Raw genomic sequence first — 13,305 nt, forward strand, 5'->3', positions numbered from 1 at the left:
TCTCTCAACAAACGTATCAAGCAGCTCTAAAGCTTTCAAAGGAAACGCCAACTTCTCTGTGCTCCTAATTAACAGCCACAGGGTTAAGAAGCCTGTGCCCATCCTCCTCCCGTGTCCAACCCAGGAACATGGCTGTGTGGCAGCGCAGCTGGTGTTCGGCAGCCACCCCGGTTGCACGCTGGGCTCATCTCACTGCAGCTATTCCGGCTTTTGAGCGGGCTGGGATATCTGCAGTCAGCTGACCACTTGGAGGGTACGGCAGGAATGCAATGCTGAGGCACATCAGGGTCCACATTCTCCCCAACCCCAGGGAGGCCCCAGTTGTCCCCCCTGCCTCTGGTGCTCTTGGCACCCTGAGCACCAGCTGTGGGGACTCCAAAGTTTTGCCTTTCTTGGGATGGTGTCAGCCCTTCTTGTTGAGGAGATGATAGCTTGTGAAGGTGCCCAGAGAGGCCCTGAAAAGCCTCAGGACTTGAAAGCAAAGGGGAAGAACTTAACGTAGAGTATTTTAAAGTAAAAAAAACCCAAACAACAAACCCACTAATTTTTTAAGCAAGTATTATGATTTTGAAAAACTTCCCCTGGCTTTTGAATACTGCCCCTGCTCCTCGTGTAACATCATGCTGCAGCACCCAGCAACATGGGAAAAGCACTGAACGGCCTCGGGTAAAACAAATATTCAGGGTCAATTTTGGCTGCTTGCAAAATAACGCTAGAGAAGAATTTATATTGTCAGAATCAGTTCTTTTTAACTTGTGCAGCTTTATAGGAAAAGGCCATGATGCTTTGCAAGATCATTGCTTGCTTTTTAAATGAAGAGACGTCAGTGACAGAGATATTCACTCTGTACTAAATTTAAGCTTGAGGAGTTAGATATATCACTCTTTCCTTTTCTTCTCCTACTTTCTAACTATTTGCAAGAAAGTGGTAAAATAATAGAGGACATTATAAAACTTAATTAGGATGTCACAAATCAGATTCTTTTTGTCCAATTAATTTAAAAATTTATAAATATCTATTATGGGCCACTGACCCTGAAATTAATGGAACACTTACAGGATGTGTGGGGCAGCTGTTTTATCTGGAGGAAAGATGAGAAAAAGGGAAAAAACAGATTGTTACCTAGGACTGGGAATTCATTTGCAAACATAATGGGAGCTAATAGTGTCTCTGAGAAACAGACCAAAAGAAGCGCAAGATATTATATGGTTGTTGCTTAGGGCATTTTCAGATGATGCGTTGTAAAATACTGTGGTTAGTTTAATAGCCTAAAACTAGTATTAATAAATCTTTCCTAATGAAAGCTGACAATACTTGGTTTGTTCCACAGCAACCATAAATATAATTTTATGCAAAAAAGTGAGGCATTGAGTTCTTGCTGAAGAACAAATAGCTGTCCATTTATTACTGTTTAAAGGACACATTAACACACAGGAGTCGATGCAAGAGGTTCCCCAGAGAGATCTTCTTTAAATTTGAATACAGGGAAAGGATGTTAAAGAACACTGTAGAATGGATCAAATTAAAAAGAAGAAACTACATGGTCAGTGGCTTTGGGAGCTTCAGAGCTTCAGATGCGATATAAAGCATTTCCAAGAATATATTGGCCTCTAGTGTAATAATAACACAAGCTGCAATTAACAAATTACTTCTACTGTAAAAAGACTGCAGAAACCCCCATATTTCAAAATGCTGGGAAAGTATTGTGAAAAAAAGAAATTAAAATGTCAAATGGTTTCAAAAAAACGACCCCAAGCCCATCTGACTTCCTCTACCCTAGACACCAAGGCAGACTGGTCAGTCTTAGACACTTCCCTTAGTTTATAGGCAGTATGTTACACTACACTCAAAGATAGCGTGCTTATAAACACTTGTGCATGAACTTATCTCGAGATACGTGAGGGCTTCCTTTGAAATAAGGAAAAAGGCAAACCCAAGTGTACGTGCCTCTGGGGTCTGACTCCAGTACAACAGAGCTCAAAGAGAAGGAGTGTGACTCGGATCGAAGAATAAAATATCTGGGGAGAAAGAGCACAAAAACCCCATTTGGGTCAAATTCTGAGTCAAAAAGATTTCAGTGGCTGTGCTGGAGGAAGAGCTCCCACTGCAGCACGGCCTTCCAGCTGCCTGGGGGAAGGCAGTTGCCAGAGCAGCGTGGAGGGCAACGCAGGCAGCAAATACTTCTTCACTGATGGCTCCAGAAATGCAGCATCATGTGGTTGAGGGAATTAAGCAGTCGGCAGCACTCTCCACCTACCACTGCCTCGACATGTCTGCCTTTTAGTCCCTGGAGTGGCTCGCAGACACCAAAATGCAACATTTGCACTTCAGAGGTGGATTCGCCACCTGGATGGTCTCTGATTTCCGAACCCAGGAAGTCAGTCTGAGCTGGGGAATAACCAAGCTGCAGCCGGTTGTGTCCCCTGCAGCTCAGGGAGTGGATGTGCTTTCAGGAATGGTGCTTCACAGCTTGTGGTTTGTCCCAGAGAGGAGAAATCACTGCTATGCCGATAAAGTGTAAGTTGTGACACAAGCCTTTTTGTTGCAGGACTTCACCATGACGCTGTATCTGAGGCACTACTGGAAAGACGAGAGGCTGTCTTTCCCCAGCACCAACAACCAAAGCATGACCTTTGACGGCAGGCTGGTGAAGAAGATTTGGGTCCCCGACATGTTCTTTGTCCACTCCAAGCGTTCCTTCATCCATGACACCACCACAGACAACGTCATGCTGCGGGTCCAGCCAGATGGGAAGGTACTTTATAGCCTCAGGTAAAGCTGCATTTGGTCAATGTGAGCTATTAGTGGGGTGAGAGAGAAAGCTGAGTAATTGATTCCTGTATTGTATTTTTGCATGACTTCATACTAAAAAAAAAACCAAACACATAAAAGAGAATGAATGTGCCAACATCTGAGTCCCTGTGCAAGTTCGGTAGGTGCCTGTTGCGGGAAGCCGATTTCTGTTTCAATTTGCCAACATTATGTCGCGTTAAAAGGACTGTAGTTTCGATATTTGTCTGTCAGAGTCCCAGGACTTTCACTGATTTACTATCAGAGTCCCACCAAAGGACTTTCACTGAATCAGATTCACAAATAATCGAAATGAGTTACTTTATTGAGAGCAACAGTTGCAGATTCGAGATTGCCGTTGATAAATTCACTGACTACAATAGCGCTAATTACTTAAGGTTAATATTGCTAGCAAAAATAACGATAGTACAACAACCCGGGGTAACATTCACCAGAGGGTGAAAGGCGCAGCGCTTACCCAGAAAGGCGTCCCTGCCTGGGGTGGAGGAAGAGAACGCAGCCCGTCGACTCGTCCGTCAGGTATCAAGTTTCTTCACTCCCAATTTAACAGTGACTTTCTCCATCCTTTTATCCCCAAAATTACAAGGTTTCCCTCCCCTAGGTGACGTGTAGTATGATTTGGGTGGAGAGACGAGTGCTATAGTCGTATATGTTTAGCATGATCTCTAAAATCTTCATTAGCATATACAGGGGTGTCAACTTTAATATGCATTTCACAGGTAATGAGGCAAAGGTCAATTACCAGGCATGGGAGACTCTCAAGGAAACAAAGAGCTACACAAAGTCTCTGTTATCTTGATTTTACTGTCTCTGCTGACGAAAAGCAGGGCTGTCCTGGCTCCCCAAGACTACCCCGTTATTTATGTATCCTGTGATAGCCAGACAAGCCTTCACTCCCCTGGGTTGCACAAGAGATAGCAAAGCCAGTCTTAATTGCTCTTTGAGCACAGAGACTTCACCTCATTATGCAAATTCCACACATTGCTGATTCCACCAGGGTCCCTTCACCTTGTGTGCATGGTTAGCCTCTGCTCCTGCTGTTGGGAAGCTGTGGCCAGATGCGGCAGTCCCTCGGGGCAGCTCACCGGGGACCAGCGAGCTGCTATCCCTGCTGGGCACTGTGGAAGAGGCAAGGCACAAGCTAAGGAAGAGGGCAACGTCTGGTAATAAACAGAAGTCCAGAGCGGCTATAGTTATCCACTTCACTATACAACAAAGTCTCTGGGCCTAGCAAATTATGCAAATTCTATTCTTACAGGTAACTATGAAGAAAAATAAATTATACTGAGTGCAACTTTAGCTTTACGATAAGCAACAGAACAGATGGAACACCCTTCAGCAGATGAAGTGGCACGTTTCAGAGCAAGGGTGTATAGCTCCTGGTGACGCACATGTATGGCTAGAGCAACCCAAACATGTGACTTCAACTCTTCCTGCTTTTTGCTCACATTTCATGTGACATGCATGAAAGCTCCCTGAAGGGGACATTTTGGGTAAACTTTGTTTTGTCCTCTAGCATGAGGGGTGATCCCAACCCTGGATTTCTTCCTTATTTTCCAACTGGTCAATCAGCTTTGAGAGGAACATTGCTCAGCTAAGTCTGAACATTATGAAACCAGGATTTTTTTTCTTTCTAAGAAGTAACACTTCCATACTTGGAGATGCTAAGTGAGGAGCACCAGTCAATCTCCAAAAGCAACTTAAATTGGTGCTTCTGTTTTTCTTGGCTGCAGCTCCATTCAGTTAGAAAACAAGTATTGCCAAATGACAGATAAAAACCTATTAGAGAGGAAATTGCTGTACAATATTCTGATGCAAGAATGTCGACATCACCTCCACAGCAATGAAATAGCAAATTATATGATAAATAAACAAAGCAACAGGTGATAATGTATTCTGAAGGACAAAAAAGAAGGAAAGTCTGACCGATAGGAGGTCAGTATCAGCAAGATGCATAGATTTAACTAGTGATAAGGTTGCAGAACTCATTGCTTGGGAAGGCTGTGGAGGTCTTCAAGGGCACGTTAGCAACCTTAGGAGTGGCAGAAGTAGAGCTTAGCCTGCCACATGGTGAGGAGATCAACTTCTAGCTTGCCAAGGTGTTTTATGATTTTATGAAAGGAAGGCAAGCAAAGCAATGCTTGATTCCCTGTGGGGTATCAGTTTGACAAGAATTTTCATGTTCTCTGATATCTTTATCTTACTGTTGATTGGAATTCACAGCCTGAACAGTGCCTACCTTCTCATTATTAAAGCTTTTTCTTCACTTAGCATATTAGACAAGGTTCAGGTGTTCCTTAGGCCTTTGCAAAGTTTGCTCAGGTCCTTAGTACAAGAAAAAAAGGACAATAAAGTGATATAATGTTCAGCTATAGCATGCATGCTATATACTCTTTCATTTATCTGCGTGATACCAATCATCTGCGTTGCAAGCATTTATGGTTGTCTAAAGAAGAGGGAACAGAAGAATACGAAACTACTCAGACCCTGCCACGCGCAGTCTTCTGCTTAAAAAATGGTCCTGTACAAAATGGTGGTGAATGTCTTAAACAGCAAATTGACAGAGTTTCATTAGTTTATTCAGTGGTGATTGCAGGTTGGAGTGCTTTATGAATGCAGGAGAAGTATGAATGCAGATCTCCCCTTAAGAGCAAACGGGTCATTTCTGCCTGCCTGCCTCTGCTGAGTGCCTTTGCCTGTAGATTGTATTTTTCATTGGTGTCTGCCTTTTTAAAGTTCTTTGCCAGACTTTGTCTTCTTTTGTTTTGGAAACCACTGTAGACCTCACTGGCACCTAAACAACAAATCTGAGCCAAGCACTTCCACTCAAAGACTAAGTTCAGATAGGACAGTAACATCAACGGGAACCCGCACATGCGGAAGGACTAACACAAGAGACCCCACTTTACTTTTATCATTACGTGACAGATGTCTGTCTAACATTAGCCCTGCTATAATTCATTAATTCTTTCCCCATTATGATTTATACTTCTATTTTCATTTACTTCCCTAGAGTTCAAGCCAGCTGAGTCAAGATTTATGGATGTTTCCAGTTCAAACACAAAATTATGCTATTAAAGATGAGATAATCGGACTACAGCAAGACCAGAGCTTTTGATTGATGGGGCAGAGCATTTCAGTGGTCTCCGCTGCATACCAACTCCAGCCCTAACGCGAGGCACTGCTTGTGCCCCCTGGTGGCTGATACCCAGGTGTGATCACCGGGTTCTCATTGAGCAGCTGAAAATGCGCAGTATGTTGATAAATTACCTGCATCTCTCATGGCACTAGGATGGCTTTGGTAAATGTAAATTATTTTATCGTACAAAGCATCTGTTGAAAGCACAGATCTCCGCAGAGAGAAATTTGCTGACAGTCAAAGAGGAAAAAGTGCCCTTGCTGCTCTGTCCCATTTTCTTCTCCATTATTTTTGTCCTCTAGTAGCAATTTGTGGTGGCCTAACTTTCCAGTCATCTTTTCTAACGCTAGTTTGCTGAAGAAATGGCTTTACCTTAAGTGGAATGGCTTTAGCTGAATGGAAGGTACTTGTTTTCAGTGGACTGCTACTGTCTAGATAGTTACGTCATAAAAAAAAAGAACCTTTCAGCTTTACTATTTTTCAGTCACGTGAAAAGACAAGTTTTTAATGGGGTGGTCTTTATTATTCCTAGAGTTACAGTAACAGCAATGTGCAACATGGATTTTAGTCGCTTTCCCCTGGACACACAGACGTGCTCCCTGGAGATTGAAAGCTGTAAGTACAGGGGAGGCATAGGGGAGCCGAGGGCTGCACCTCATGGGCACCCAAACTTGTTTAAGTAAATCAATAATTCCACCGACAATGAACCTGCTCCTACATTCATGGGAGCTCTAACCAAAGTCAGCAGAATTCAACACTAAGAAAATTTCCTGCCCATATTTTTTCACATCAAGTAGATGATGTTTCCAACAGTGCAGTGTTTTTAAACACCAGCTGTGAGCGCTGTCATGCCAGTGGCCCCAAAAGCCAGCCAGGCTGCCCCACTGCCACCTTGTCCTCAGAGGACCTCAAGCCGCTTGCCTGCAGGTTGGCTGTCCCCAGCAGCACCTGCTGGCCCAGGTGCCCTCAAACACATAAATAAATGTCGCTGTGCCCCTCATGTGCACCATCTGCTCATCTGTGGTGTAGATGCCATGACGGGGCAGCGACATTAATCACCTTCCTCTTACGTTTCTTATGCCTATGAGAGATAAATCCAGCTTATACCCACTTGTAGCTCCTTTGTCCCAAGTATGACACAGGCACAAATTGGCTGGATTTTGTACAGAGCTACTACAAACTTTTAGCTTTTTAGGAGGCTTTTTTTCTTCTCCTTCTTAATCCTACATTAAGGAATTATAATCTTAATTCTGTTTTAATATATTCATGTGTGATTTTTTTCTCACTCTCTGGGAATAGTTGTTACTAAACCCCATCTGAAAGGATTAACTTTACTATATTTCCACATGTATTAAAAAACAAAGACCTGTAATGTTCATGTGTGCATCACAGGCAGAAAATTTACCCAAGAATTTGTGCTCCCACACACCTCAGACTATTAATAGCCCGTTCCCCCCATTACCCCAAGCAGGTTCTTTCCTCTAAGTCTCCTTTCCTTTGCTTCTGATTTTAGGATGATCATAAGGGACAGTTTTTGAAGTTCCGATGCAGTGGGTTACCTGATGCATGGATTATGTGTCCAAAATTATGATTAGAGAAACAGAAGGATTTACAAAAAGCACCAGGCATCAGGCCTGAGGGCTGTAACAATGAACTAGTCCACTCCTTGCCACAACCATGCCCACCATTGGCACGGCTCTCAGCCGGGCAGTGGCATTTGGCCTTTTCAGCCAGGAACTCACAGGTAGCCTGGAAGGTGTGTGGGCACACCTTGGGTTGTGGGTGCGATAGCAGCTGGCTCAATGCACCGCACTGAGGTTTACTCTGCTCCCATAGATGCCTACACTGAAGATGATCTCATGCTCTACTGGAAGAATGGGAACGATTCCCTAAAAACAGATGAGAGGATATCACTCTCCCAGTTCCTGATCCAGGAGTTTCACACCACAACGAAGCTCGCCTTTTACAGCAGCACGGGTGGGTACTGGAGTGCTTGCCAGAGAGTGGGCTGGGAGAAGGAGGAGTGCAAATCATTCCTCTCAACCTTGGCCATGGGGGATTGTCCCCTGGGAGGTCTCCCTGTGGCCCATCAGACCTGCCTCTCTTCCATGCTGAGGCTGCTGGCCCTGACAGCCTTCCATCTTGATGGTTGCGTAGTCTTGAAAGGCAATCCCTCTTCAAGATCACACCAAGCCCTAACATGAATTAAACTCTCCAGGTGCACAGGTTATATTGTCTTCTCTGGAAGATGTGGTCCTAAGAGACACTTTGATAGTTGGTTCAGTAAGGAGTCTTTTCTGTAAAGATCAATGATCTGTCGTCGTTACCTGTGTTTTTCTAAATGCAAATGAGGGGCTGTTCCCCTGATGCAACATCACCTTATCTGAAAGTAGTTTGATGTTGATGTGACTTCTCTTTTTCCTCCTCTCTGTTATACAGGGTGGTACAATCGCCTCTATATAAACTTCACTTTACGCCGACACATCTTCTTCTTCCTGCTCCAAACCTATTTCCCTGCCACCCTCATGGTGATGTTGTCTTGGGTGTCTTTCTGGATTGATCGCCGAGCAGTTCCTGCCAGAGTCCCTTTAGGTAAAAACAATCTTGTAGTCAGCAGACCTATGAGACAATTGCTACAACTGTGGCCTTGACCATCAAGACAAAATCCCCTGTGCTATACTCTGCCCCTGCGTTGCCTTGTGGCATGGAAATCAGCTATGCCACACGTGTGTCCCCCCTGTGGGGGACTGGCCATGGTACAAACTCGCCATCTGCCCTGCAGTGCCAAGTGGATTGCTTTCCCTGCTTGCAAAAGCACTAGTTGCACGTGGTACAAATCAGAGGACAAACGTCCTGTTCAGCTTTTATTGATGTTAACAGAGACAGGGCGCATATAAAGCCAAAGTGCCAAAGGATACCTTCAGTGACTCCAGTGAGCGAGAAGGTGAAAATCAGTATTAGCAGCCCCGACAAAATCTCGATTTATTGAGTTTTACTAAAGGAGGGAGGGTGGAGGTAACACTGTCAGCTGAGCTCTGCGGTTCAACTTGTTAAATGAGTTTACAGTGCAATGCGAGGGATTCAGCTTCCCCTTTTGTGGTATCTTTCAGATAGATGAAGCCATATGTCAGAGGAGTCACCATGGGAGCAGAACTATGCTATGGACATAAATATTCTTCTAAAGCGGATGCTTTGCCCTTAGCAAAGTGCTGTTTGTGTTTTTGCAGACTTTGAGCCCAAGCTGGCTTCTGCTTATTCCAGGCAACACACCTCAGGATTGTATTTATTGTTAAAATCGTATTCCTCAGTGGAGTGGATATATAGAGGCAATGAGGCAGTTATCCATGTCTGTGTTTAGAAACAGCACCCATTGCCTTGAGACACCATTAAAAGGGTTTGGGCCGTGGCTTTTCAGAAGGTGCAGGCACTGCCTTTAGAAGTACTTTTTAGCACCTAAATATTCCTGTGAATACAGTCCTTTGTGCTTACATACATACACCATTTCAACTTTCAAAGGGATCATTAATATGACATAATTAGCCCCTGAAATAAGAGGGCCACAGAGTGCATCCCTCAGAGCCAGGGTAACACTGAACTACAGGAGCTCCTGCCCTTGCTGACATGTTCATTGTGCTCACCCATGGTGTAACGTGGGGCAGCATTGCCCAGTGGGGCCCCATTAGTCTCTGCTGCTGCACCGGGGAAGGCATGAGAGCCAGCTGGTGACTTCCATGACTTCCCATGAAGCAGGACTTCCCAAAAGCAGACGAAAAACACAGGCCTGGAGAAACTGGTGGAAGCAGCCGCAGATGGGCTTCGCTTGTGCCCATCTTGTGGAGAGGTTGAACTAGAAGCTGAGATACTCAGAATCATAGATTCATAGAATATGTTGAGTTGGAAGGGACCCATAAGGATCACTGAGTCCAACTCAATGCACTTGTACCCCTCCAGGGACTGTCCTGAGCCTGGAGATGGGGTGCAGCCAGCACAGGGTCAAAGCGCTGCTGCCTGGCCATGGGGTGGGAGACTGGTGGTGTGGCGAAGAACCAGGTTAGTGACACCCTCCAGCCAAAACTAGAGCTGTTTTCACCAAAAAGACAAGAAAACCCCAGTTAGAAACCAGGGCCTGCCTGGACCCTCCTCAGGCAGTGAAACCCATCACTCAAATGTGAAAGACAATACTGCAAGGTAAATTCAGATGTCAGGAAGTTGTAACAACAGCTGTATTTGTGACGAAGAGTCTGGTTTGAAAGTGTCTTATAGTTTCTCCGCTGGTGTATTCCCAGGGATAACCACCGTGCTGACCATGTCCACGATCATCACTGGGGTGAACGCCTCCATGCCTCGTGTTTCCTACATCAAAGCAGTGGACATTTACCTGTGGGTCAGTTTTGTGTTTGTCTTCCTCTCGGTGCTGGAATATGCAGCAGTGAATTACCTGACTACGGTGCAAGAGCGGAAGGAGAGGAAACTGCGTGACAAGGTGAGGTTTTCTATCTCCAATGCAGCTTTATGGCCTGGGAAAAGGTATGGCAAATGTCTAGAAATGTTCAGAAGTTTGCAACTGCAGCGTGCTGCGCTCAGCTGCCTGGGGAGAATGTGGTGCCTGTAAAGAGACACCAGCAGTGAGGCATTTTGGGTTATAAAGATTTGTTACAGCCAACCCTCACCCAAGCTCACTGCTCTTTCTTCAGAGTCTGAGGACACTAGTTCCCTCTACGTATAGTCCTCCACTGCCCCTACGTTAGGATTTTACCTTTAAATATTTTTTTATACTGAAGATCCAAACCTGTGAATAGCACCAGATGGATACTGTGTTTTGGGTTTGAGATAACATGGCAGACATCCCCTACCTTTCCCCAGGCAGAGTCTAAACTTACACAATGGTCCAAACTTCTCCCTTCTGCCTTCCTTACACTAAATTATAACCACCCAAAATTTCAGCCTAAGCTCTTCTCTTCAATTGGGGCGAGCCTCGTACACTCCTCCCTGTGGCTTCCCTCTGCCCTCTTCTCTGATTTTCTCAGCTTCAAGGTACAGGTCCAACAACCTTAAGCCAAATGAGCTTTTCCACAGACAGCCGCGCTCTCTCCCTGACTGCGCTGCGTCTTGCAGGCATGAAAATGGAGAAGGAAAAAGCTGCTGCCCAGCTCCATCCTCTCGTTCTCCCTTTCGCGTCCCAGTAGCCTGAATTCCCCAGGCTTGTCCCCCTCCTTTGCCCCCCTCCGACAAAAGTCGGGAGAAAAGGGTTGTCTGCGTACATCTAGACACAACTCAAAACCACCCTGCACTTACCTGTGTCCGCAGCTTCCCTGCGCGTGCAGCCTTCCTCAGCCTCGGCCCATGATGATGGACGGCAGTTTCAACGACGGGGATGTGAACGAACTGGGGCACTACGTGTCCGAGAACGGAGACAAACAAGACCGCATGATGGTGCAGCTGGCGCTGGGGTCTGAGAGGGGCTCAGGCAGGAGGAAAAACCAGAGATACGTCAGCATGCGGATCGACACTCATGCCATCGACAAGTACTCCAGAATAATATTCCCTGGTGCATACATTCTATTTAATTTGATATACTGGTCCATTTTTTCATAAATATATGCAACTTCTGTAGTCACAGAGCATTGTGACATTAAGCGAAAGTAGCGGCTCATAGGCTAACAGAAGGAAAATGCAGAATTGTTTTAATTGGAAGGATTTTTTTCAGGTTTTTTTTTTTATTAGATGCAACTCACCTGTGGCATAAATAATTGTGCAAGTTTCACATTTCAGCAAAATATAGGATATACAATCTAAAATTTTATACTTCTTTAAAGCTGTGCTATGTTCCTTCTTGTGCCTCACAGGCCACTGTAAACTATTTTAACAAGTGACTATAATTGCCAGTTGCTTATATATGGTGCATCCTCCATTTTGCGCCCCTGAGATCCTAATTCTCTCAGCACCTGTGCGCACGCATACATCTCTCAACTCAGCACACTTACCACGTTCAATACCAGTAAATACAAAGAATATGCAAATACTTGCGTGTTTGCAGGACGAGGTCAGAAATGGTCATCACAAACACAAAATATCCAGTACCGGGAAGCACTCTGGCGAGGTCATTGCTGGCTAAAGCTTGCTAACGCTGCTAAACGCGTGCTGCCCTAGCAGCACTGCACTGACAGCTCCGTGCAGGAGAGCTTTCACATTTGTGCTTTGTCTTGGTCACATTTAAAACCCAGAAATCTTTCCCAGCTGTTTTGACTATCTTTTTAAAATAGGACTTGCAATGTACACCTACTAAGGAATGAACGAAAGCTGGACTTTCTGTGATGCTAATCAAGTGCTCTGGGAAACACGGGAGCTCTCCTGGGATCTGCTTATTTGGGTCGGTGGGAGTTTTGCTGTTGAATTTCCTGGGAGAGAGCACAGGTTTCTCGAGAAAATGATCCAAAGACAGTCAGGTGTCTACAAAAAGGCTGAAGGTACTACAGGAGAAGCCCCTTCTCTCCGCGGTAGTCTGGGCGTTACTGGTCTGTACAGCCTGAGAACCTGTTGCAGCCTGTAACTTCTTGTCCTTGCTAAAGCCACTAGTAATTGCACCAGTCCATCCACTTTTAGTAAAAGCACAATAGAAAGGTGCTCAACAGGTGACACAGCAATTGTCAGGACTTTATATCTGAATCGCTATGGATACCAAAAACTTTGGAATGAAGCAAAAAGGTGCTTCCACTACGAGAGAGCAGCTCCATTGCAGACCCCGGTACACCTAGCCACCTCTGCTTCCGCGCTGCACCCGTCTCCCCTGCACCCTGCCATGCCCTTAGGGCAGGCTCAGCACCTTCCAGGGCAGGCTCAGCACCTTCCAGGGCAGGCTCAGCACCTTCCAGGGCAGGAGCGAGGAGACAGAGCCGAAGCTGGGGGCACTCAGTGTTAAGTCCCAACTCTCCATCGCAGTTTCTGCAGAGCAGGCAGCCAGCTTAAATGCTCCTTATGAAAAAGGCAAAATCTGTAAACGTGGAAGTAACGAAATATTTCAGGAAAGCAAGAATTGGTTGAATGGAATCAGGGGCCTTTACAAAAACAGGAGCACCAGAGGTGTCTCAGAAAGCGCAGTCATTCAGTTGGTCTGCTGCCACGTGTTCTCCACCTACATCCACACAGCTCAGCAAGGGTGCGGCGGTAACAGGACTTCAAACACGCGCATGATTTTGCACACAATTATGACAGTCATTATTCCCTGCACAGCAGACGTGGTTGTCTTTTACAGGTGTAGCTGCCCTGAGAATTAGACCAAAGTACTTGTGTCTCCAAAAGGAAAGTGAATCTTCTGACACAAAATCTGCCCAGGACTGACTGATCTGCCACTGTAT

At 45.3% G+C, this 13,305-nt stretch overlaps 1 protein-coding gene across 2 annotated transcripts in view; it reads left to right on the forward strand.

Moving 5' to 3' along the window:
- The window catches only part of LOC134513385 (gamma-aminobutyric acid receptor subunit rho-1), a 33,255-nt gene extending 21,710 nt beyond the window's left edge, over positions 1–11,545 (forward strand). For both annotated transcript variants that reach the window (XM_063329995.1, XM_063329996.1), the window contains exons 5-10: positions 2,549–2,772; positions 6,483–6,565; positions 7,787–7,927; positions 8,390–8,542; positions 10,237–10,433; positions 11,258–11,545. In XM_063329995.1, the coding sequence (XP_063186065.1) occupies positions 2,549–2,772; positions 6,483–6,565; positions 7,787–7,927; positions 8,390–8,542; positions 10,237–10,433; positions 11,258–11,545 (1,086 nt within the window). The remainder of the gene's footprint in view (positions 1–2,548; positions 2,773–6,482; positions 6,566–7,786; positions 7,928–8,389; positions 8,543–10,236; positions 10,434–11,257) is intronic.
- Positions 11,546–13,305: the final 1,760 nt, after the last annotated feature.

The sequence above is a fragment of the Chroicocephalus ridibundus genome, chromosome 3 (genome assembly GCF_963924245.1).
Source record: "Chroicocephalus ridibundus chromosome 3, bChrRid1.1, whole genome shotgun sequence".
NCBI lineage: Eukaryota > Metazoa > Chordata > Aves > Charadriiformes > Laridae > Chroicocephalus > Chroicocephalus ridibundus.